Source organism: Leuciscus leuciscus (assembly GCF_965113295.1).
Source record: "Leuciscus leuciscus genome assembly, chromosome: 16".
Classification (NCBI taxonomy): domain Eukaryota; kingdom Metazoa; phylum Chordata; class Actinopteri; order Cypriniformes; family Leuciscidae; genus Leuciscus; species Leuciscus leuciscus.
The window spans coordinates 38830890-38857628 of NC_138740.1; the positions used below are offsets into that span (position 1 = coordinate 38830890).

At 37.7% G+C, this 26739-nt stretch overlaps 2 protein-coding genes across 6 annotated transcripts in view; one reads left to right on the plus strand and one right to left on the minus strand.

Moving 5' to 3' along the window:
* LOC309476989 (uncharacterized protein) overlaps nucleotides 1–26739 on the plus strand; it is a 423389-nt gene that overhangs the window by 256055 nt on the left and 140595 nt on the right. The window lies entirely within an intron of this gene.
* Nucleotides 4374–26739, minus strand: part of LOC309477007 (uncharacterized protein) — a 55638-nt gene continuing 33272 nt past the window's right edge. For 2 of the 3 annotated variants that reach the window (XM_082140166.1, XM_082140164.1), the window contains 2 exons: nucleotides 5746–5914; nucleotides 4374–5512 (listed from right to left, as the gene is read on the minus strand). In XM_082140166.1, the coding sequence (XP_081996292.1) occupies nucleotides 5508–5512; nucleotides 5746–5914 (174 nt within the window). In that variant the 3' untranslated portion in view covers nucleotides 4374–5507. The remainder of the gene's footprint in view (nucleotides 5513–5745; nucleotides 5915–26739) is intronic. The other variant, XM_082140165.1, reaches the window with a different exon arrangement.

The window sequence follows — 26739 nt, forward strand, 5'->3', positions numbered from 1 at the left end:
AGATGTGGGCCGGATCTGGGCCGACACTATGTTGCTGTCTGGGACGTGCACTGATGGACACCCTTATGCTTGAACATGGAGTTCGTTATGGACAAGCTGTAACTAGCACAGAAGTCCAATGACAGAACACAGCTCGGGTTCAGATCAGGGGGGCCGTTCCTCCCAATCACGCCCCTCCAGGTGTCACTGTCGCTGCCCACAAGGGCGTTGAAGTCCCCAAGTAGAACAACGGAGTCCCCAGTCGGAGCACTTTCCAGCACCCCTCCAGGGTCCAGGGATCGGGTCGTCGAGGCCCCCGCCTTCGACTGCCGCCCGATCCTCTAAGCACCGGCCCCTTACGGTCCCTCCTACGGGTGGTGAGCCCACGGGAGGGCGGCCCCACATCGCTTCTTCAGGCTGAGCCCGGTTGGACCCCATGGGGGGAGGCCCGGCCCACCAGGCGCTCTCATACGATCCCCAACCCCAGGCCTGGCTCCAGGGTGGGGCCCCAGCTAAATTTTCGGATCCAACTCACCTGGGCTGAGTTGTGGGTCATGAGCTGTGGGTCATGACCGAAAGGATAAGATCCCGGATACAGGCACCCAAAATGAGCTTTCTCCACAGGGTGGCTAGGCGATCCCTTAGAGATAGGGTGAGAAGCTCGGTCACTCAGGAGGAGCTCAGAGTAGAGCCGCTGCTCCTCCACATCATGAGGGGTCAGCTGAGGTTCCGGATGCCTCCTGGACACCTTTCCGGGAAGGTGTTCCGGGCACGTCCCACTGGGAGGAGACCCCGGAGAAGACCTAGGACACGCTGGAGGGACTATGTCATCCAGCTGGCCAGGGAACGCCTCGGTGTCCCCCCGGAAGAGCTGGAGGAAGTGTCTAGAGAGAGGGAAGTCTGGGCATCTCTGCTTAGACTGCTGCCCCCGCGACCCGGCCCCGGATAAGCGGAAGATGTATGTATGTATGTTCAGAAGTTATACAAGAGTAACAACGAAAAATGTTCAGGCACTGGCTGTAAATAAAAGAGATTTGCACTTTGTTACACAATGGTGTATTGATTTTTTTCTGTGAATACAGACCCGGTGTCCACATATGTGGACATCAATTTTTTCAAAAAGTGCTTCATGTTCAAAGATAATATCTGGTTATTATATTTATTGGTCCCTCCTAACCCTAAAAAGCTAGAAGAAATCTAAAATACACGCCAAACCAAAGCTCGGGTCTTAGGAGGTTAAGACAAACCATGTGTAAGTTCATAAGTCGACACCATTGCTGAGTATTTCCTCCTTAAAACTGCAGTGAACCAAAGACAGTCTCAAAAACACGCTTTGAAATCACTGGTGTTTCTGACGTCACAAACTACCTTGTAACCAATCAGATCAACGTGTGATCGTCAACCAGTGGATCTCTGAGCTGAGTGAGTGAGTGGAGGCGGGGCTCATTTGCATATTCATAGAACCGCGAATACTAAATGATGCAAGGGTGTCGAGTTACATTCAAGATATTTTAAGACATGAAGAATTATTTTTCAAGGAAAAAACTTTTAAATATGTATTTCCGGAGATCCAAGATGAGTTTTAAGGGATAAAATGATTGAGTTCAGGGGGACTTTAAACAAATAGACTTTGTTTGTTTTGGGGGTTTAGTCATGTGTTTCTCAGACACATCAGATATCATGCAAATATACATACGCCTATCTGAGCAAATGCAAATATACTTGGCTGTAAACATTTGGTGATTATTTTCCTCCAAATTATGCATTCAAATGCACTTCTGCATTATCATACAGCACATGAATAATTATTAGACAAGCATATTTGACTAATTCCAAACCATCCATCTTAATATTTACTGTCAGGACTGTATATAATCATCTATACAGAAAACTGTTATACAGAGGAAATTGACTAGTACGTTTCATGACATTTTACACTGAATATTCATCTTTATTTTTAGTCAAATTAAATAAACACAGATATTAAGGCTCTGTTGGTGTTCAAAGTGTTTCATTTGACCCTGATATTCCCTCCACTGAGAGCTTGAACAAGGTAACTTACCCTGAATATTTTACTGTTCACTTTAAAAAAAGAAAGTGGTTTACTCTAATATGATTTCATGCACAAAGATTAAGATTCAACACTGAATCTAGTTCAGTTCTCTGATCCAAACATCTGAACTGATCTGAGCTCTGTGTTCACTGATATCAACACTCATAACTGTATTACTGATGATTATGATAATATGCAGACAGATGATCATGTGTTCAGTTCTGCAGTGGCTCATATGTTCCTCTAGAAGACGTAGTTTACTGCTCTTTCTTTAAAGGGTTCGTTCACCCAAAAATGTCAATTCTGTCAGTAATTTCTCTCCCTCATGTTGTTCCAACCCCGTAAGACTTCCGTTCATCTTCAGAACACAAATTAAGATATTTTTGATGAAATCTGAGAGCTGTCTCACTCTCGTAAAGATCCCGGCTCCGCCACTGTTCGGACTATGTGTCCATATGTAGGCCTAGTTCATGCAGTGATGTTTGTATAGGCCTGTATTTATTTAAATGACAGACTATAGTTTGGAGGTTTTGTTAATGGTATTTATTCCTGCAAAATAAAAGGCTGATAACTTGTACTTTGTGATTAAGATTGAGTGAATGTTTTGTGTTTTATATTCAGAAGACATAGGACACCAAAAACAAAGTACAAACACATGGTCAAACAAAAAAAGTATACAATTAAACAAATATACAAATTATACTGTACACCCAGTGCTTTAATTTCAGTAATGTCTACTGACGTTACTGTTCAGGAGTAATATGGGCTAAAAAGACATCTAATAAAGTCAGATTTAAAATAACACTGCATAGTTTATCATAGATAGATTAAAGCTTATATCATTCAAGAGCTGCGACTGATTTTTTCTTTGCCTTTTGTTATTTGATTCACATTAATGGAGCAATCGTCAGCAGGATTATTAGACTGCAGCCTCTTTAAGACCAAATGCAGATCTAATCATTATTACGCATCATATTTTCTCCCAACTATTAACGCCCATACTTAATCCTATTGTATTTGTTATTTCCCCAGTTGTAACCTGGTTTCATTGCTGTGATATCTGAGAGGAGTTGGATTTAATAGGACTGTTTAGCTAATCAAATGATCGATCTCCTAACTGGCACTGTATTGTGTGTTGTAACGTAACGTCTGCGTAACGGCGACCATCAGTAAACGTTATGGATACAAACAATATTTTATATTTTTTATTAAGCTGTTCTTGTCTTTACTAAAATCAAAAGTAGGCTAATCAAAGGGAAGAGTGCTCTTACAAATCACGAGGGAGCGATTTGACCGCTGATTTTGGCTAACGTTATAGACTCGCTGTTTTTGCTGATGCTGAATCGTCTTTAGCATACAATACATTCATTACAAATGTAACTTTAAGTTAAACGTGTGTTTAAACTACACCTGGGGAAACTCACTTCACCTTCAGAGGCTCTGGGGCAGCTCAGTCTCTCCAGTCGGGTCGCAGCAGACTCGCTGTGTGTGAGCCAGACTGAGCGAACGCCGCTCTGCACGTTTGAATCAGGGGCGAAGCTAAGTATTTGTGGGGCAGGGGGGAGGGGCTAATAATACATTTAAAATAAAAAAATTTATTGTTCACTTTTGGTAAATGTATTGTTTAGTTGACTGTTTTGAGAAGCTTGTGGACATAGTGGCGGGTAAAGTAAAGCCAGTAAAGTAAAACCAGCAAGCCACACCTGCTCTCACTTTCTCACAGCCATCCACGCCCATGTAAGTTGCATTTTTCAGAAAGATTGTGAGCTAGACTTGAGCTGTAAAGAGGGGGGGTTTCATGAACCTTTAAACAGGGTTTCGCGGTTTCTGTGGTAAGCCTAAACAGAACTGAGTAAATTAAGACAATCACAACCATGTCACTGTCTATGCATGGGCTGAACCAGAGCTGGCCCGTACCTGTTGACTTGGACAGACTGTCACACACATTAGAGCTCATTTTGAACTTTCACAACTTTCTCTGCATGGCTTGCAGGGGTACTCACGTTCAGATGACCAGGCCACATTTAAACCACATAAAATGTGAAGGGCCACAAATTACAACTTGCATCATAAGACTTTATGACAATATTTACAGTTTTTACTTATTTAGAAATGCCATTTATTACCTATCTTTCTAGATAAGTCTTGCTAGTCTTGGCTTTACATTTAGACCCTGTGTGTAGCTACAAACAGATATTATTGAGTCACTTTTACCTCATTCTCCTTTACTTCATGGAAAGAAATGTGCAAATAAAAGCACATATCTACATTTTGCAGCTGATTAACAAATCATCAATTCAAAATACATTCAAAATTATATGGAGATATAGTGTAGGTAGGTATGAAGTGTTGGTGTTTCTTCTGTGGAATATGTATATTGGAATGGAATGTAACATTTCGCTGTTTCGCTGTAACATTTCAAATTCTTTAGAAGCTAATCTTTGTGGGAGGCATGCAAGATTTAACAGACTGTAGCATTTCCTGATAAAGTAACAGGCCCATCAGCATTTTATTTCCTGATCAAAATATTTTTTTTAAATCTGAAACAAAAAAGTGTATTAACAATTTTCTTGCAATATATATGTCAATATTAATCTCCTTTGTAGATAAGTCTTGCTAGTCTTTGTCCAATTTAAAGTAATACTGAACATGAAAATAAAAATTAAAAAATCTGCAACAAAAAAGTAGATTAACATATAACATAAAAAAAATTTTTAATACTCAAGAGTATTGAAAACCTCAAAATGTATGAAGAAAATCATTGAGCAAATACAGGCTACTTCTCAAGCCTTGAGGAAAAGTAGTCCTTATTCCTAGTGGGAAATCTGAGTCCGAGTCTTTTTCCCAGTGATTAGGTCTGGCTGCTGCTCTAAGACTGTCTGTCAGTTAGACGTGAACGTTGCTTTGACTTTATTATTCCCATTGCAGAGAAAGCACTTTCACACACATACGTAGATCCAAAGCAGGTCAAGATTTTAAAGCACACTGGATTAATGCACGTGTCTTCCAGAACACACTCGGTCCAGAATGTGTCAATGCTCTCTTCTCTATGAGTTGCTCCTCAAACGCTGCCCTGTCCCCGCTGAAGGGTTCTGAGACTGTATGTCACAAGCAAATGGAGTCTCTGTGAATGCCAGTACAGGTGTGAGGTATTAATGTCCGCAAATCAGGAGGAAAACTCGTCTTTTAGCTCTCTGAGATATGAACAGTAAGCACTGGGTGAAAATGAGGCTGGTTCTGTCAATTGTGAGTGACTGCAGAACAGAAAAGTGAGTGAGATTTCCTTCCTGAAGTTGCTGCGTGAACAGGTAAATTTTCGATGATGATGATGATGAAGATGATGAAGATGTTCAGGTCTTCAGCTGCTGATGGATGTCAGTGATGATGATGATCTTGAGAACATGATGAAGGGTTTGATGAGAATCTCTCCTCAGTTTTGACATCAGAATCAAACTTTACAGGCTCGTCTGGATCATTAGACTAGAAATATATTAGATTATCATCATATATTGCTTTGAATTTATACATTTAATATGTTCTTAATCAATAACTTTTCTGTCAATAAAACACAATCTGTAAATGTTTCATAACTGCTGAAAGTCAGTCTGATGGATTTTTCTGAATGTGACACTTTATAACAGGAGAGAAAACAACAGTAAATCTGACAGTAAAACTAAAATGTGATTAAAGTTCAATAATGATCAAACACTCACAGTCTGGCTTTAGTTTCTTCATACTGTTCCATCTATCAAGTGTCTGTCCTCTTTCCTCTGGTGATTCACTGGTTTGTGTCTCATTTCTGTCCTCCATTTTTCTCTCAGTCTTCTTGTTTTCTGCTGATCTGTGATTTCTGCTGATTTTCTTTCTCCTCTTCATTTGAATCTGTTCAATCACACAGACAGAGTTTCATTAAAGCGATATAACATCATATCACGAGACATCAGATCAACTCCTGATCAACATCTGCATGAGCTCAGTGTTATTACAGCATCTCAGATTAACTCTACAATATTCAGAATAATCAATGATGATGACAAATGACAAATATAGAAATGTGAGTTTATGTGTGAGTCCTGATAATAAACATCTTTCTCTTCTCACCTCATGTTTGATCATATTTGATTCATCAGAACGACACTTTACAGCTCCGACTGGATCAACAGAGACTGTAAATGAAGAAAACAACCCGTTATCATCATAATTATAATACAGTGACTGAACTGATGATATAGACTCAGATCATCTAACAGAGAACATGCACTTAAAATATAGAATTTAAAACATTTGTGATAAAATAGCAAATAATCCAGTCATCCATATGAAGATAAAGCTCCTCAGTAAAGATGAGAAATGAAATATGAAACATGTTTCTCGCCTGTGAGAAGAAGAGAGATGTAGAATAATCCAGAGTTTATTAAATCACACTGAATATATAAAGATAAAGTCCTTCTTCTGTAGTTTGTGATAGTCCAGATATATTCCTGTCATGCATTCATTTCTCGTGTTCAGATCCTCTTGTATTCAGATTCTTTCAATATATATTTATCTTTCAGTTTCACTACACTACTTTGTACACTAACATCTCTGTTCATTTCATTTAAAAAAAAAAAAATACTCTTGCAAAATGTTTAAAGATGAAAGTGTTTAATTACCTTGTGATGATCTGGACAGAGAGAAGCTCCAGTGTTCACTGAGAGTCTGAGGAGCAGAACTGAGACTTTATACACTTACTAACGCCACACGCCACTCCCTTATTCATCATATAACCCCGCCTCTCTCTGACATGTGAGACAAAGGATCCCTCTGACCAGTCTGACAAGTTTAGCTAAACCCAGACACTAAGAAAGTTTATTTGTTCACAGCCTACTGGTTTTGTTCTCTGTGTTGTCACTTTGGATAAAAGCTGCTAAATGACAAAATGACAAAATGTTAAGCTCCTTAAGACCAAAGAAAGTTCTGGTGTTATATGATGATATTGTCTTGATCTGGTAATAACTCTAGCTGCTGTATTTTGCACTATAACTGTAGTTTGTTCATTGATAATGATCAGGATAATCTAGTAATGCATTACAGTAATCCAGTCATGAACGCTTTATGAGCTTTTCTGCATCAGAAACATGTTCTGTATTTTGGTGTTTCTGAGGTGAATAACGCTGAAGGATCAGCCAGATCTTTAACTGGACATGATGAAGAAACACACACTGAATGCAGATTGTTTACAAGAGATTCTGTGGACAGGATTATGGCCAATCATAATATCATGTTAATTATGATTATCATCATTTATTATAAGAACATTACTGGTCATCCATATCTTTAACACACTCTGGTAACTTGAATTTCTGTTCTGTAAGAAATATAGTTGATTATTAATAAAAATAATATTGTCACCACATTCTTTTCTTCAGATAAAAGAGGACACATCATTTCATCTTGGCAGAACGCATGTGCTAAGCTGTGCTTTTGGTGGTAAGCTAATAAGGAAGGGATTTTTTTGGGCCGATTCCGTTACTGATATTTGTCACTTGCATTTAATATCAACCCAAGCTGAACTCAAACGTTGTCAAACCCTAATCATAGTCATACTGTAAAAACATGAATCTAGAGGCTCAGGTGTGTTCCCTGTTTCTTCACCAGATGTTTTATTTCTTCTTATGTCTGTATGATTTCTGTCATTATGTTTCCTGTACAGTTTTATCAGAAGTGATGTGTTTCACAGAGGACGACGTTTAAACAAACTCAATAAATAAAACTGCATAAGTTTCTGCACTTCAGAGTAACTTCAAGAGAAAAGATCTATTAGACTTTTTAAGACAGGTGAAATTACATTACAGTTTTTTTCAGTTGCTAACAAGCGTTTGTCCAACCAGTTGTCACATTTTCAAAACTCTAAACACAATTAGCACAGCATCGGTCTTTTGTGGCCATACCATTCACACATTTCATGTCGTTTTCACACAATATGCAGTCAGTGAACACATTTCCATAATGCTTACATTTTCTTAACAGAAGCTATACCTCCCGACAAAATTATGGATTGTTTTTGTAGTATTTACAAATGTTAACACACAACATCCCACAATAGCAAAAACAATATTCCAAACCTTAGATACAGTATAAAAACCTCTGCTTCTGCAATGATATCAGTTCAAAAACAATATATCAGTGAGAGAGTCAAGGAGCTACGACGACAATATGTCCAGGTATAGTGTATATTCAATTCAATGTCCTGTTCTATAAGCTTTGCACTTTGCAAGTAGGTAACCTACACAGTAATAGGTTACAGTACAGTATAGTATACAGTAATGACATGATTTACATAAACTTTGTTTTGAGAGTTATGGAATTGGAGGCCAGCCAGGCCCCTCATGAATTCATATACTGTACATAGATGAGGCAGGATTCAATCTGGCCAAAAGGCATCGACCTGGACGAAATGTAATGTGGAGGTGGAAGGTTTATGACCATCAGCCACATGACCAGATGTCCCTCCTTGAAGCCATGGATGCTGGCTGCAGGGACATCACAGTTCATGATTGCCAAGGGTGGATCTGACATACCAAGCAGTTTTATCCCAGGTGCATCGCCTTGGATGATATCAGATGTGATCTTGATGAAAACATGTGGCCTAACCCTGAAGATCGCAGAGATTAGATACAGTAATTTTGTGCTTTTTTTAGTCTGTGTTAAGAGTTTAGAAAAAGTATCTGAAGCATGGGTAAGCGCTTGTTAGCGATTGAAAAAAACTGTAAATATATCTGCACTGGCTTCAGGAGGTTTGTGAAAGATTTCCATAAACAGGGAAACATGTAACATTTATTTGATTTGCATTACAAGATACACTCTTAAAAATAAAGGTTCTTTATTATCATTGATGGTGCATGAAGAATCTTCAACATCTTTCCATTCCACAAAAGCTGAAGAAGTTCTTCAGATTATTAAAAAGAAAAATCACTGAAAAGTTCTATAAATTTCAGGCATTCAGTTGATTTACACCAAAAATACCTTCATAGTTTCTTATCATTCCAAAAGACTTATCATTCAGTCAATCTTTACCTCATGAACAATGAGCAGCAGATGTTTTATCTCCTTCATCGAATGACAAACATTGAGGAAATTCTCTTCCTTGTGTGCGGGTTACACACCTTGTGTGCGGGTTACAGTTACAGAAACAGACGATTATCACATCAGTATTTGGAATCTTTTTTTTTGTCAGAATGCCAATAGTGGTTCAAGCTAAACTATGAAAGTTAGTATTTTTGGTGCAAATCAACTGAACGCCTGTGACAGTGCGATTTGTAGTTGTAGAGAATAGCCACACATGTGTATCAGTAAATCTGAAGTTACAGAGAGAAATGTTTTAAGAGTTGCAAACTTGTAGACTTTTTTTTCTCTTCCACAAACACAACACAACAGTTACACCTTCTCAAATTCTTCATTGCAGGTGCACAAATCCTACAAATCAGAAATTAAGAAACTCGTACGCTCACATGTTTGCCACAGTTGCTGCAGTGAATATGGTGCAAAACGCATTTACACCCCGCATCAAGAAATGTGAAGTCACAGAGAAGTTTTGCTCATCCGCAAATCAGTATGTGGATTCATCCGATGAGTTGCACACTTGTAGAATATTTTCTCACAAATGTCTTGTATATTTTTCTAGCACAAACACAAGTATAACTACAACTGCTTGAATCTGCTGCGACGAATCTCAAAAACTGTTTTTTTTTTACGCAGAATTTAGCAGTCAAACTCATTCATCGTTGATTCAAACCTTTCAGCAGCTGTCAGGGTCAAGTAGAGTGCAGTCTGGACGGTGTAAGAGTTGCAGATGTCAGGTTAGGCTAGTGTGCACATGACCATGGACAGGAGTCGTCCCATATTCGATTTCAAGTCAAGTCATTAAACTGTGCTCTCCTCTCAGAGTTATAGTCACCATCGAGTTAATCTCCCACCACATGTGTACGTTTATAGAGTTGCTCACTACTCATAGTAACTCATAGTTTATATAGCAAGTGTTGGCTGAAACCAACCAATAAAATAACATGTCCATATAGAAAAGAACGGAGACAATCCATAGAGAGACAGAGAACTCCATTCATAATTATATCTCAACGTTGCTCCTTGTGGATAATGACTATGTCTTACGAGCATAAACAGGGTGTACAAGAAATGATTAGATCCAAAAGAGGAGATGCAAACATATTTATCCTAACATAAACAATAGTCACTGATAGGGAAATAAAGTTTGAGACTTTGTCCTGAATAATCAGATGAAAGTTTAAAATGAAAAGTTCTTATAGTCACAGGTTCTTTCAGGTCTTTGTGATCAACGGCTGACGGATTGTTGACAGATGAAACTGTAATGTTTTTATATTCATCTTAGATTGAAATTGAAGAAATCAATATTTCAGATTTTTCTGTGTTTAAATAAGCTGAATTTATAATGTGAGACACATTGTAATGCATTAATGACGGATCCATGATTTTACTCATATTTCTCAATTAAGAGATTATGAAACATCATCATCAGTCAACAGAGGAATCCAGAAAGTCTCTGGTCAGAACCTCAATTATTCACTTCATTCTCTGTGTTTCTAATCATGAGAAACAGAGAGAGATTCTACAGGACTGAGTGAAGTTGATGAAACGCACATGACAAACCTGAGAATAAATCTGTCAGATCCATTAAAACATGATCAGACCATCAATCAAGCACAATCACTGCGTTTGGATATTAAATACTGACTTTAAGAATTCAGTGGAAATAAAGGCTCTTGAATGATATATAAGATCACTGAAGCCTGGAAGTTAAAATATTCCCAATAAAACTATCTTAAAATATCAAAAAGCTTTCTGTGTGTGTTTGTAAGGGTTCATTCACCCAATAAATGATCATTCATTCATTATTTACTTTCACTTGTTCTGTTGGCTTCAGATCCCATTGGCTTGTAGAGTTGTTCCATGTATGAAAGTCAATGGGGATGAAAACTATAAAATAGAATGTAAAATTATGACTGGATTCCACAATTCCATTTTTTTTGTGATGTGTGTTATTTCTGTGAGTGACATTAAGCATATCATGGTTAAAGCTGTTGTTCATATCAGCCACAGAGAGTCAATGAGAAGTTTATTGAAAGTAACTGTGATGTAATTATTTTGTTGCTCTTTATGTGCCTGAGGTGATAAGATGTTGAAGATGTGTTAAGGAATTTCTGTCATTCATCAGCTTAACATTCTTGACAGTCTCTCCCTTGTGAAGCCTTTATTCCTTTACTTTACCTCTGCACAGATACTGTAATCGTTATCAAAATAATTCACATGGCAATGCACTAGCGAAAAAAAAAAAAAAAAGGCCAGATGAGTAATTTGTTGAGGTCAATTTGTAAAAAAGACACACGCCTCTGCACATATTCAGATTGCATAGACTAAACATGCACTAAACAAGCACGCCGAAAAATGCAAATTTTTCAAAATATATCAAGGTTTGCATCTTGGAACCTGTTTCAGTGTTTATGCTCTTGAGCCCCAGGCACTGTTGTCATTGTGTGAATGAGCAGCTGGAGTGCATTAAGGGTTTTCTGTTAGAACGGTGTCGGGTTAGCGACCCCTAAGCTACTAACTAATGATCTTTGCAACAGAAGTGAATCAATCAAAACTAACTTTATCTGGACAATAACTTTATTCTAGATCTGCTGTAAAGCCTAAACAATCTCTGTTACTGTAATCTCCTATTATCACTGTAAAGCTGCTTTGAAACAGTCCATATTGTTAAAAGCGCTATATAAATGAAGGTGACATAGTTCAGTTTGGTGAATAGTAAAGCTATTTCCTCCTTTAACTGATGAGCGTATAGGCTTGTAAATCTTAAAAAAGCTTTGCCTTCCTTGTTCCAAAACTCTTTCTTTCTTGTCAAAAGGCTGTTTATGATTTCATAAAGGCACAGAGTGAGATGATGAAGTGCATATATCATGGGTCAGGTTTAGTACGGTAAGGAAGCTGTAATCTACTGGTCAGAATCTCATGTTTAGTTTGTGGTCACATGGTCAAGGAAAGGATAAAAGACTGTAACTGTTGCTCTGTCTCTTTTCCTCTATAGACAACTGAGTTAAAGACCATCAGGCCAAACTCAAGCCCTCAATCAAACACTTTCAATTAGAAATTATACATTAGATATCCAGTTGATTTTGTCCAGACATCGTTTCTTTTGTGGGATATATAGATTTAGTCATAAATGAAATGTGCTTATCAGAATAATAAAAGGAACAGCTGAAAAAAATATGAACAAAAGTAAAGAAATATAATATTAAATGTTGCATGTATTACATTAAAATACTAATGGCACAGAAATATGTTGGCAACATAATTGCTACAAATTGCAAGAAATGAAAAATCAATTCATTGTAACCTTTATTATAATAATGATGTGAGGTTCCTATATTGTTTACAGCATTAGTTGAGATTTGCCATGTGTACCTGATAGGCCCCAAATTAATCAAAATCAAATCAAATTGAAATTGAATCATAAGCTTGTGAATGGAAATTGAATAAAATATTGTCAATGCCCTGGCCTAGTGTCATTAAATGTTTTTGTTTTTTTGTTTTCTTGAAGCAAATGTTGCCTAATCCCTTTATTTCCTTGTTAGACTGCAGCAGAATGCTTCGTGTACATGTTCAAATCACAAAACTTTCTTCTGGGGGATAAATGATGTCCCTGAATCCTACAGGGATTTAATTCATAAACACGTCACCTTTTTCAACTTTGTTTGCAGGTCTACTTTCTATACTTTCTATACAACAACTGTTCATAATCTCTGCATCTGAAGACATGCTTATTTTGCTGAAAGATTACAGTCTTCTTTCATGAGCACTATATGTAGAAGATTAGGAACAAAACAGGAGGAAAACATAATCCAAGCAAATGTCCAACAAGGCAAAAGACACAAGAAACACAATAATGTATAGATTGCATTTACACTATATGAGGGAATCCCATTAAAGGGATAGTTCACTTTGAAATAAATTTTTGGTATGTTTTAGCTTACCTCAAGGGCATCCAAGATGTAGGTGTCTTTTTTTCCGCAGTAGTTTCAATTTTGATATTTTTAGGTCAAACCGTTCTTGTCTGTCAGTCATATAATGCAGGTCGATGGTCACTGTCTCAAAGAGCATGCACAGAGTCCAAATTAAAACAATTCCCCGTCGTCCAAATTAAACAATTCCCCATCGTAAGTACACATTGATGGCCTAAGACACGAAACCAGCGGTTGATCTGAGAGCGCGGGCGGGTATAGATATATACAATAGATGTCGCATTGGCTACGGTTTCGTTCCAATGAACTGCAGTAGCCAATGCGACATCTAGTCATCTATACCCGCCCGCGCTCTCAGATCACTTGGACATGGCTGTGTACAAGAGGTAAAAAAATCCGTGTATCATTCGTTCTTTTCATATTCAATTGAGATTCCAAAATCGGAAAATGAAAAAACGGTTTGTTATTTCGTTATTCGTTTATAAATGTGATACCAAAAAACAAATAACGGGTCATTTTTCGTACTTTTGATTTAATGCTCAGATCAAAAATAGGAAATGAAATAAAGGGGGCACGACCGATTTTGATTTTGATATTTAATTTGTTCCATTTGCGTGAACCGGAAGTTATCTTCGTGTGTGTGTGTGTGTGTGTGTGTGTGTGTGTGTGTGTGTGTGTGTTGCACTTGGAAGTTTGCCGCAATTTTGCAGAGTTAAAAGAAGCCTGAAAAACCTCAATCTTGCAGTGATTGACTCAGTATTTTTTGAGTAATTTCGTATCGACACCATGGCCGCACTGGAATCATATGCTGATTTAATTAAAGACTTATTTGAAACTGTCAAGACACATAAAGAGATTTCCACTACGCTGCAGAAGATGGGTATCCAGCGATGTTCTGAAATGAGTGTGAGAAGATTCTGTGTTCAGCATAACCTTAAGCGAAAAAGACATGTATCGGACACAGAACTGGAGAGGGCTGTGGTTGGATCAATATATGAAGTAAGATTTTTATTTAGGTTTTCACATTTTATATCCTGCCCGTCTATCAAATGTTGTAGCTAATAGCTGTACTTTTCTTAACAGACAGGCCTGTCTTATGGCCGCAAGTTCATGACTGGCTATCTGTCTTCAATGGGAGTCCGTGCAGGAGAATGTCGAGTTGGGAAAATCCTCAGAGAGATTTGTCAGCCATACCACGAATTCCGACGCCAGGTAGGCTAAGTCATATGCTAAGAATCAAGTAGGCCTACAGGATATTGTTATGTGGTCTAATAATAATAGTAATAATAATATTAATAATAGTAATAACACCGATCAACCATGACATAATGACCACCTGCCAGTGTTGGGAATAACGCGTTACAAAAGTAACGCAAATACAGTAGGCCTAATTTATTGCTTTTTGCTGTAACGCAGTTATATAACGCATTACAAAATAAAAATCTGTGATATTATACCCCATTACAATCTCAAGAACGCGCATTACAATATCAAGTCACCTTTATTTATATAGCGCTTTTTACAATACAGATTGTTTCAAAGCAGCTTTACAGAGATAACAAGAAAATAATGTTGTAATAATATTTATAAATATAAAATGAAATGTCCCCAACTAAGCAAGCCAAAAACTAATGGACACAAAGGTGAAGAAAGGCGGAAAAAACTCCATCAGTGATAGAATGGAGAAAAAACCTTGGGAGAACCCAGGCTCAGTCAGGGGGCCAGTTCTTTTGGCCAACGAACGAACTGCAATGCATTTTAACACGAAATTAAGTCCTGTCTTTTTTAAATATAGGTATAATTCACAAACACTGAGAAACATTTCGGCACCCATTTTTCCAGCTTCTCCACATTAAAGGTGGTATCAGTGATTTCAGGCCCAAAAATATTTTTGTCACATTCATCTAATCTTTCCTAACGATCCGCTAGCTGCCCGCCCCATAAGCATGCCGTCAAAAAAAACGCGTCTCTGTAGGCAGCCTAGGCTCTGAGATCAGCACACAAAAACAAATGGTTTAGCCAAACACTCAAAACCAAAACAAATAGTGTTTCAACCAATCACCGACAGGGGGAGGGTGTTGTGAGGTTTTGAGCCAGCTTTTTCTTCAGCTCTGACTTCGCGTGCAGCCGTGCACGAGCACAAAACCTCATAACACCCTCCCCCTGTCGGTGATTGGTTGTCTTTTCCCTCTGCACGCAATAGGACAGCGCTTCAACCAACCAGAACGTTTTCCCAACAGCGGGAGCTAACGTTAGTTGATAGATTCAACTTTTGCCATATCTGGCCAGCAAAACTAAGAACACATCTTCCTGTTTTTAAGAATGACTTAAGTGCCGTTCTTTGCTCTTTTCTCAAAGAAAAGCTTAACTCCAAGTCCTCCAGAGTCGCGGACAAAGCCGATTCGAAAGACTGTTCTCCAGCAGCAGCTCTTCTTTGTTTTCAGGTAGCAGGGAACCGTCACAACTCTGTCGTCATTATGTTAAGCCCACCCGCCTACCAGGCATGTACTGGCCATCGGGACTACCGGGAGATTCCCGGTGGGCCGCGGTCTGTGTGGGCCGGTACGTGATGTATTTTGTTTTTAAATAATTAAAATATCAATATATTCGTAAGTGTATTATTGTATAGGCCTCTCATTGGCCGCATGAAGCTGATGCGAGCTGCGAGACTGACAGGTAGGTTAAACGTGTGATGAGCACATGTGACATGTTCACTGAGCATTGGCCAATCAGAATCAAGTTATAGACTTGCAAAGCGTCCGCTTTACAACTGCAGCGAATAGCCTACTGATGTGATGATGTGCAACGATAGTCAACAAAATCTCTAAACGTAAAGGAGGGGCCGATAAGTTGAGAGAAAAAAAAAACGACAAGCACTTGAAGCAGAGGCCACCAAATGTGTGAAAATAAATGAATTATTTGCTGGAAGGCCGGCAAAAAACTTCAGTGAAGATGTCAGCAGGGCGGGCCGACGGCTGAGGTGAGACGGACATTTAATGATACATACACGTATTGCATTGCCAGCTGTAATACGCCACCACTCACTGATCGACATGTACATCAGATCTGTGCTGCCACTGTATAATGTTACTGCTATTAAAAATAACTCGATTAGTTTTCGTGCTCATGAAACAGTGCGTGAGTTATCTTTTGCATCTTCTTTGCGCCCGAATAAATAAATTCACACACAATTGTAAAAATAACTTTCTTAGTGAGAATAAGTGAATGTAATCAATCGAGAAAAAAATCCCTTAAAGTGACAGGCAGCGCCGCAGCAGCCTTATACCTGCCACCTAAACGATTACCGAATTTTACTAGAATTGTAATGAGACGCCTTTGTAAACCAAAATCAGAGGCGGATCTACGGGGTGGCAAAGGGTGGCAGCTGCCACCCCTGGGATACAGTCTTGCCACCCCTGTTGCCACCCCATTTATAAATCAGATAATATTTTTTAGTTATATTTTATGTTCATAGCCTACACGTTGAAGGCCAAGGAGACCTGCACCAAACTCCTCTCAAACAGAAATCGCCGATTTAGAATCCCCTCCCCTCCCCCTCTCAGTCACAATGGTTTCACCCATCACCAGCACGGCAGCGACCCCCGCAAAATTTCACTAGTGGCAGCCTAGAAGAGAGGCTGATAGCAGTGAGTTTAGAGGTAAGTTTGACACCAAGTTGAAAAAGGCCATAAGCAGACAGTTAACCCTGCAACTACCACATTGTTACGTTATTTACATCCGCAATACTTAGTTGTCTCATCAAATTTTTCTATGATCGTCAGGTCAGATAAGGGTCTTATCTAACGTTAGTCTAGCTCTTTGTGTGCGTTTAAACTACTGCTGCGACAAAATTGGCATGCATCCACTTTCCCAGCATCTATGACTATCCAATTTTGAAAAATGGTCGACATGCCAAATTAAACTGAGATATCTAAGCGTGTCATAAGCTGGTGATGCACAAGCACTGCACGTTTGACTCACATGGACACCTGTTATCAACAACGTGACCGTTTTCTCGCTGGTTGATCACGCTTTTTGCAATTAGCCCTACATGACTGAAATTCTACTCAATCACAACAAGTAAAAGTAGCCCACTAACTTTCAAACCCTACAGGGATGCAAACAGCGTGCTTTTCGGCGCCTCCCGCTTTTTTCTCGTCGTCAGTTTTGGTGACTTGGGTCTGGGTCCATCTGATTATAATTTCACGAAGTCATCTGAAGTCATTCCATAGCTTAATGTGAGGGACAGAAGACTATTTACACCATTAAGTTAAAGTTTACGGAAACTCGTTTTCCCTCCTCTGCGGCTGTCAATCATTCTCCATCAGTATTCAAACAGCGCGCGCGCCTCTTCCTGTTACAGCAGGGTGCACGGTAAAACTCTCTCCAATATGATATATTCACATTATAATGCTTGATCTGTAGATAAAAGGCTGTGGATTTGTATAAAATGACTTTATTTTGTGTATTTGTATTTTATGTTTGTTGCTGTTTTTAAACGACTCACTAAGTTACCGTGTGCCTGTTAGATCACACACACATCACAGCGCAGCGCTGCACACTTTGAAGAGCATCGCAATGAGGATGAGTACATTAATGAGCTGTGGAACACAGTAATCCACACATGTGAAACCTGCAACATCCCCATCACTGTTAGACTAAAAAGAGCCAAACAGACACCCAGAGCACTAAATGACAGTTATGTCACATCCACACTTGGTCACAGAAGCCAAGTTAATGGCAAGGATGCTTTTAGAACGAAACATATTCCTGCCCATAATGGACTCCATTATTGGGGAAATGCAGAAGCGTTTTTCAACGCCCAGTTGCAATATAATGAAAGGCTTACAGGGGCTAAACCCAGTTAGTAATCACTTCCTAAAAGAGGATATTGTCTTGCTGCTTGCTAAAGCATATGGCTCAAATATTGAGGATCTGAAAAACTCACTCAGGTTGAGAGGCTTTTTGCAAGGAGTAAAAGAGATGGAAAAAATTGCCCTTCATCTTTGATTGAAATGAAAGCTTTAGCATAAGTTCTGCTGGGAAGACTAAATTATTACGTCACTTATTGCTTCACTTCTATCCAATCATATTATTATGCTTATTGTATAAAAGCACGGTACTTACACATGTTTGAGTTCGCAGATACTGAAGCGACGATTACCCCCATCCTCCCCACCACCACCAGGATGGTCCCGTCCATACCTCCCAGGAGGGGGGTCGGCTGCGCCCCTGCCTTCATCTTTAGGCAGGAATTGCAGATCCGATACTCTCGGACTATGCACTACGGACGGGGCCTACGCCAAATGACTTTGTAGATTATCAGCTTGCTGAGCTGTCAATAAATGTATGGTTTATTGAAATAACTCTCCCGAGTCTTTCTGGTAGAACTGCTAGGTTATTTGGACCCTTTTAAAGAGGTGTTATATGAGATGCATCGTTTATGCAAGATTGCAGCTGTTTTACCAGTTACCACAGCTGGATGTGAGCGCAGTTTTTCCACTCTAAAACTCGTATAAAATCACCTGCGCTCAACTATGCTAACTGAGAGATTGTCCCATTTAGCTGTGCTCAGCATTGAGAGTGACCGTGCAAAAGCAGTTGACTTAAACGAGTTTGTTCAACGCTTTGCTAGCATTCATGGAAACCGCCGTATGCAATTGATTTAACCTGTACAGTTTAATAGTCATGTGCAATAAAGTAACAGCATCTTGCAAATAAGAAAATTGCATTAGGTTATAATTTTATCAAGTTAGTGTTTTTCATTTCAAGATGTTCTTTTTCGTATGTTTTCTGTATACAGTATGGAGCCTCACAAATGCCTGGCACATTTAAATGTTTATCTTGGGCTGAAATGGCCAAACTATAGTTAATATGAATTCCATAGTTCCTTTGGATTTTGAGGTCTTGCCTCAGAAAATTGTGTTTTTGATGTTTGCCCTCAAGTGATCAGCAGTTTAAAGTGATCAGCAGTTTAGAGAGAGAGAGAGAGAGAGAGAGAGAGAGAGAGAGAGAGAGAGAGAGAGAGAGAGAGAGAGAGAGAGAGAGAGAGAGAGATTATGAATTACATTCTTATGTACATTTTAAATTGTTGTATGTTATATTGTAATAAATCCAAAAACAAGTTTGACTAAAAAGGTACTTCACTGAGTCTTTATTGAATCAGAGGGAATTTTTTTGACAGTCATGGTTATCATTGCAACAATCCTGCATTATAATCTTGTTTCAATCCAGATATCCTAAATCTATTGATGACTTATGTTGTATGACTAAATCTGTCCATATTTCCTCAAAACTCACTAGAAGACATCATTTGAGGTTTTTTTTTTCTTTTTTTTTTCTCCTGGGGATCATACCCCCAAACCCACCCCAAGAATTACTTTTTCACACAGTACAATTTAAGTATAGACTACACAGACTGTTGATAGTGATTACACAGAGAAAGGGTCTACAATTCACAAATTAAGACCCACACCATCCAAAAACCCAGCTACATCTCTGATTTGACTCCCACTCCGTGTAATGTAGTTCAGAGAACAAAACACATTCAATGATAAACGTAGCATTTTAAATTATGAATAATGTCCATGGCCCCCCTCCTGAAACCTCATGCCACCCCTTTGCCACCCCAGGAAAAAATCTCTAGATCCGCCACTGACCAAAATCAAAATAAAAGATAAATAAAATATCAAAAAAAGATCATCACTTTCAAGTATAGAAATTAGTACAAAACTAATTATGAAAGTTTCCTTTATTTCTCAGTGCATTTGTTTTACAATATATGGCTATTACTGCCATGGGATTAATATTATAACTATCATTAGAGTAATGTAGACAGACTAACTAAAAGAGGTTTGATTTTTTCTTTGTTTAATTTGCACACTGAATATGGGTTGGAGCTTTTAATTTTGAACTCTCAAAGTGCACCAGATTGATGAATTTAACATTAAAATGCACAAAATTTTCTTACGGGGGAGCATGCCCCCGAACCCCCCTAGAGGACCAGTGGTATTGAGTATTGTTTGTTTTTTTTATAGTCATTTTTTTTTTTTTATCAATTACATTATTATTATTTTATTTTTTATGTGTTAAATCTCATCTCGTTCCTACTTACTCATTACATGGCATTAGTTGTTTTAAGGAAAAGGAGTTGGTATACATTTTCAATGGCGTGCAAAGATGGGTGGTGTTTATGATCATATAGTGGGCCAGTATGGGCCAAAGTGCCAGGGCCAAATTTTTGTCCCAGTCCAGCCCTGCCGCCTACTCTATACACGATGTGATTGGCCTGACCCAATTTAGGTTTTTGCAGCTCGAAAGTCAATGGAGAGTTGCTAGACTACCCTGGCTGCAAAATACATTTTACTGCCGCTAGGGTGCGTCTAGATTTCTAGGCTAGTGATTCACATGACCAATAACATCTTTAAAATCGGCTAAAGATTCTTAGCCCAATCTAACCCAGGTATGCACTCACACGGGTCGCCAGTTTGAGACACACAACAGGAGCGAGCACAGTGGACAATGAAAACTGAAAACGTGCAAAATCACAGACCAAAACATTAACAAACATTCCAGCCTGGAAACACACATTTCAGAGTCAAATAACTGGCTGTAGAAGTGTTTTCAGAGATCTTAGCATGTTTCCTCAATATATGCAAACATATTATGGTATTTTTACGCTTTAGTAGAGTGAAAAAGTTACATACTGAATCTTTAAGATGTCTAGAGGTAATAGGGTGTGTAGCATATCCTATGTAGCCTTAAAGTTTTTTTCTGTTTTGTCGATGATTGACGTAATAAACAACAAATCGTGAAACCTAAGAATTGTGATAGTCGAGAAAGGGGAAAAAGAAAACAAACAAAATACGGTGCAGACGTAGCATGAGAAATTAAATGATGTATTTAGAAATCTGAATCTCACCTGTGAGAAGAAGAGAGATGTAGAATAATCCAGAGTGTTTGTAAAATCACACTGAATACATAAAGATAAAGTCTTGCAGAAATAAAGAAGTGAGAATCCTAGAGTCAGTCGCCCATGGAGAGTTCAGGTTAATCTTTAGTTTATACCGTCTGTGGTTTTAACTCGTGTGCTGACTGTTTGATACTGGAGTTTGAGTGTCAACAGTAGTGCGAGGGGTGGAGACAATAACAGGGGCCACACTAAATCGAGTAGTTTTGCTAGGTATTCCCCTACTTTTATGAATAAATATAGTACTGCAGCGTCAGCTTATCTGAAAGTTTAGTAAAAACCACAAAAACATGTAATTAGTTAAAGAAGTTTTCCACATATTTACTTTTTCTTTCCTCCCTACGCAGATCCGTTTCCATTTCATACTTTATGTACTGCTAAATACAGCGTCTGTTTGTACAAGAATAGAGTTCAACATAAGTCTACAGTCTAGTTACTTTCAATTAAGTTCAAGTTCAAGAAATATGAATGAGGAAGTGTGAGTGAGTTAGTGCTTGTGGATGTCATGTTAGCCGTGCTACTTCAACTTTTCCCTGGTAAGAAATGAGTGAGGAAGTGTCAGTGAGTTAGTTCTGCTTGTGGATGTAAGAAATGGAGAAATTGAGTTTGCCATTTCAACCGTTCAGCTATTTTGTGTTTTTAAGTTAGATATGGCACTTTGAAGCACATTTGGTCAGAAAAGGTTCCTGATTCCTTAATTCCTCCTACGCAAAAAAGAATTATGCTAATTATACACACACAATTATGAAAAGAAAAGTCACTATTCCCTTTATTTTTATTCAGTGGCATAAATAAACTTCCATATTAATGTTTATATATTAAGTGTTTTAAATAATGGAGATATTCATGTGCCCTGGATCCAGTTAAAAACACGATTAATAGAGATATGAAGATCAGTGTAATAATGAGGTTAATAATTTAGTGTGTGTCTCAATCAGATCACTAAAGGTGAAATCATCATCGTCACTGACAGGAATTCCCTTCACTGTTTACATGACATCTGAAAACATTATTACATTACAGGATTGTTGGCATTCCAAGAATGTGAGTAATAAAGTTATGCAACATCTTCTGTATATTTATTATTTTCATTTGTGTATTTTAGAAATGTTTGAAGTCCTTAATGTACATTAAACTGGATTTGGTTTATATATACTGAGCTTTTCAATATCACATTCACTGGCAGTAATTCTATGGTTCCTTAAATTTTAATGTAAGAAGTAAAATGCTTTATGTGAGATTCCTTGTAATGCATTAATGGCTGATCCATGATTTTATGAATATTGTTCTATTTGGAGATTTGATTCAAATGAAACATCATCATCATCATCATCATCATCATCATCATCACACATGAATCCAGAAATATCTCGGGTAAGAACATTAATTCTGCACTTCATTTAGCTGTCTCCTGTTTCTAAGTGAGAAAGAGATGATCTGTGTGGTTTAGTGAAATGGCAGATAAATCATATGATCAACCTGAGGATAAACATGATTCTGTCAGATCAAACACACAATCAGTTAATTCAGATATTGAACTCTGACCAGAGGCTTTAAGCTCTAAACACAGAATTCACTGGAACCAAACAGATCTAGATTGTGATTAAATGACTGAAAGCTTCAATATAACACAGAAACAGCAGGACTGATCTGATATAATGAGCTGTTTGACTTTTACATTCGACATCCTTGAGTTTGACTTCAGTAACGTTTCTCGATTTCACAGTGATTCTGATGATGGCCTGTAGATGGAGACACACACTCACATTCACACTCACTCACACTCACATTCACACATCTTCAGTCAATGATGGTCAGAAGTCAAAGGTCCAGATGAAGAGCCTCTCGCTTTCTTCATTTATGGCCTTCAGTTTGACCAACCCGATCTCACGGGAAAACGTACATATTTTACGAATTGCCCAATTCGTATGAATTCATACAAATGACCTATCCCTGAACCCGCCCCTAAACCTACCCATCACGTGGGTTTAGACAAATCGTACAAATTCGTACGAGTGAGGTCGTACGAATTCGTACGATTTAGCCATCTTTTTATCATTCGTACGAATTGGTCGTGAGATAGTGTTGGTTTGACCAACAGTATCCTGACATGAGTTTGACACCACAATAATTACTGTATTAATTACTGTACGCGGTTGGCAGACATTTTTAATCAAAGCAGCTCTTGATCTTTGAGTTGCTGAATCTACTGTTTAAACTGTAACATCGAACACAAAGAAACATCTGATAATTTAATACATTTGATTTGATTTCCAGTGTCTCCAGGATGCTCATTTATTGCCATATTTAATTCAGTTTTCAATGAAGAGAAATGTAAAAGCTTGATTAATAAAAACTAGACTGAAAACACTCTGTCCAGTGTCTGGATGGAGAAACGATGCTGTTACTACAGAAATCCTAAAATCATCTGCTTGTGTCGAGCTGAACTTAAAACACTCATCATTAGAACTCATCAAAATATGACAGAATACTGGAAAGAGTTAACAGATGAAAGTTCAGCATTTAATGCAAACTATGACAAATACAACTTCACAAAATACAACACTTATAATAAATATAATGCAATAGTAAATAAATCAAGCCCTTAGTTTTTTGTTTCATGAATAAAGAGGAGGGAATAAATGACATCATAATAAACACAAATTGCTAAAACGTGGATGATGACCTTCAACTCAGACAATGTCTGGTTCACTCGGACCTGCTGAGTCCTGATGGACAAACATGAGTGATACCACCTGATGATGTATGGGTTAACAGATTTCTGTCTGAGTTTATCCATATCAGTTTATCTTATAAAGACAACCGTGGCACTGATGATGCTATACTTACTAACTATATAGACTCTGTTTTGCAACATCTCAAAACTATTTGTAGATTTCAGTTCTGCTTTTAATATTCTACAGCCACACATCCTAGCTGTCCCTTTATGCTTGACTTCAGCTTCCCCACCATTAGCTTTTCCAGACACTTCATTATAATAGAAGTCAAGGCTACAGGTCTCTATTCATTATTTTCTTGAGGAACAGATTTATTTGGAAGAGGAGTAATGATTGCTGTTTTCCAGAGAGAGGGAACTGTATGTGAATCAACAGACCTTTGAAAGACAGGGACCCAGGCTGGTGTAAGTTCCTCTGCACGTCTTCAAAAGGGAAGCCGAGACCCATCAGGACCTGTTCCCTTATTAGTGTTTGTTCCTTTAATAAGTCTTGTCACTTCCCTGGGACTAACATCTATCTGTGGAACACCATCATCCATTATTCTGGTTTTAATACCAGGAGAAATCATCTCAATCAAACCCAATGAAAAAGTTATTCATATCATTTGCCATAGTTTTTCCGTCTATTGTGTGCAGTGGTTTCCTGGTGGAAGTCATATTTGTAATGGATTTCATGGTGGCCCACAGTTTTATAGTATTATTGGCACAAAAGTCCTTTTCTATGGATTCCCTGTATTGATCTTTAGCTGTATTGAGCTTCAGTTTCAGCTCTTTCTGTGCTGATCTTAGTTGCATTGGTCCTCATTCCTAAAGGCATTAGATAGATGTTCCTCTAGATAGCGTAGTTTAGTGCTCTTTCTTTAACGCTGATTAATCCTTGAAACAAAATCCATTTCACTTTCAGTCTGATCTCGTTTTGCTGTGTGTGATTTATTTATTTCTCAGAGCAGATGCAGAAATATTCATCAGTAAATGCTTTTTTCAATATAGATCACTCACATTTACATAAATCCCCCAAAACAAGATGTTCTTATGAGTAAATGTAATGGATAATGCCCCCCTTCTAGATTACCTTTTAAATTGTAACATGGCATGGAATTACAGTGTAAAAATTAGTGTTAGCTCACTATCTAAACCTTCTCCAGTGTATGAGGTGAGGGAAACTGATAATATTAGTGATTCTCGTTTCTTTATCAAAACACTAAAACTGTTTTGGAGAGAAAATGGTTCTTTTTAATCTCTCCATCTAGTGGTGTGTGTGATGCTGAACTATCGTATGAGTTTCTAACGTTTTTTTAATTCTTTGCACTGTTCTGAATATTGATGTATTATGTGCAATGATTGCACGCTCAGGCTCAGTCGCCTTACCACTAATTTTAAATCCTTTTTTTTTTTCTTTTTCTTTTTTTTTAACAATAAGATTTAATTGGTGATGAATCTTCCCATCTCTGGACTAGTCCTTCTGTGTTGTTTTAATGCATTTTAAAAAGTTGGATGATAGATACTGTATTCTTCAATCTTTCTGACAAACAACAAAAGCTAATGTAAATTACAGTGTACAATGTTTTCTATTTTTATAAATTGTAGTGTACAGTGTTTATTATAAGGATCCACAGCTCACTACTCATGAGTACTTTAAAATAGGCTACTTTATTTATTTATTTATTACTCTTACTCAAGTAGTTTTGTGGACAAGTACTTTTTCCTCACTCACACTACATTTTCTGGAATGTAATGGTACTTTTACTTTTACAACACTGGACCCATGATGATCCTCATTGAGCTTCAGATCAGATTCTCTGATTTCTCTTCACTGTCTCTGATCCTGAAACTAAAGGCCTTTGAGTTTCACCTCAAATCTACTTCTGACATCTAGTGGACAAAGATGAAAACTGCAGATCATATTCTGTGTGTTAGGAGGAATAGAAAACACACACTCATACAGATTTATTTACAATGCCTTCATTTCTATTTTAAACAAGTGACATTCTCTCAGTTTAATTCACTGAATGTCATTCATTATCAACTTACAAATAATAATGTGATTTTACATTTTCCAGATATCAGATATCTTGAAGAGACATTTACAGGCCTCCAAAATACTCTCCAGCCTTTGCTGAGGACTTTACAGACTTTGCAGCTTTTGAAACCTGAAGAGAAAAAAAGTGGGTGTGTCTAACCAAACAAGCTTGAAGCTAATCTTCTTGTTTGGTTTTTATGAGTAACAGATATAACTTCCATGGCATTTACCAAACCCTTTTTGAGTAACTCTAGAGTTATTATATATCATGTTTCATGAATAGGCAATTGCACAACACTGCTGCTTTACAATTGTTTGACCTTTGATCTAGACACTGTGAATGGAAACTAATAGTATGAAGAGGTAGTGAAGCACAAACGTTAACACTTTACAATAAGGTTTAATTTGTTAACATTAACTAATGTATTAACTTACATGAACTAACCATGAGCAGTTCATGTTTCTGTATTTGTTAATCTTTGTTAACAGTAGTTAATAAAAATAAATAAAAATAAACTGTTCATTGTTTGTTCATGTTAGTTCACAATTCAATTTCTAAAAACATGATTTTAACATTGATTTGTTATATGTTATATACATAATAATAATAATAATAATAATAATATATATATATATATATATATATATATATATATATATGTGGTGTGTGTGTGTGTGTGTGTGTGTGTGTGTGTGTGTGTGTGTGTGTGTGTGTGTGTGTGTGTGTGTGTGTGTGTGTGTGTGTGTGTGTGTGTGTGTGCGCGCAAGAAACAGACTGAATTATCCCTATAAGCACATCTAAGTGATTTTTGAAATTGTGTAAATTAACAGGAATTTTTTTGGGTAATGCAGACACAATTGTTCTGTCTTGTTCTAATCACAAGGTCGGTAGTACTTTCAACCAGTGATGTCTTGTGACCATTTACTAACTTGAAAACAGGAAATGGA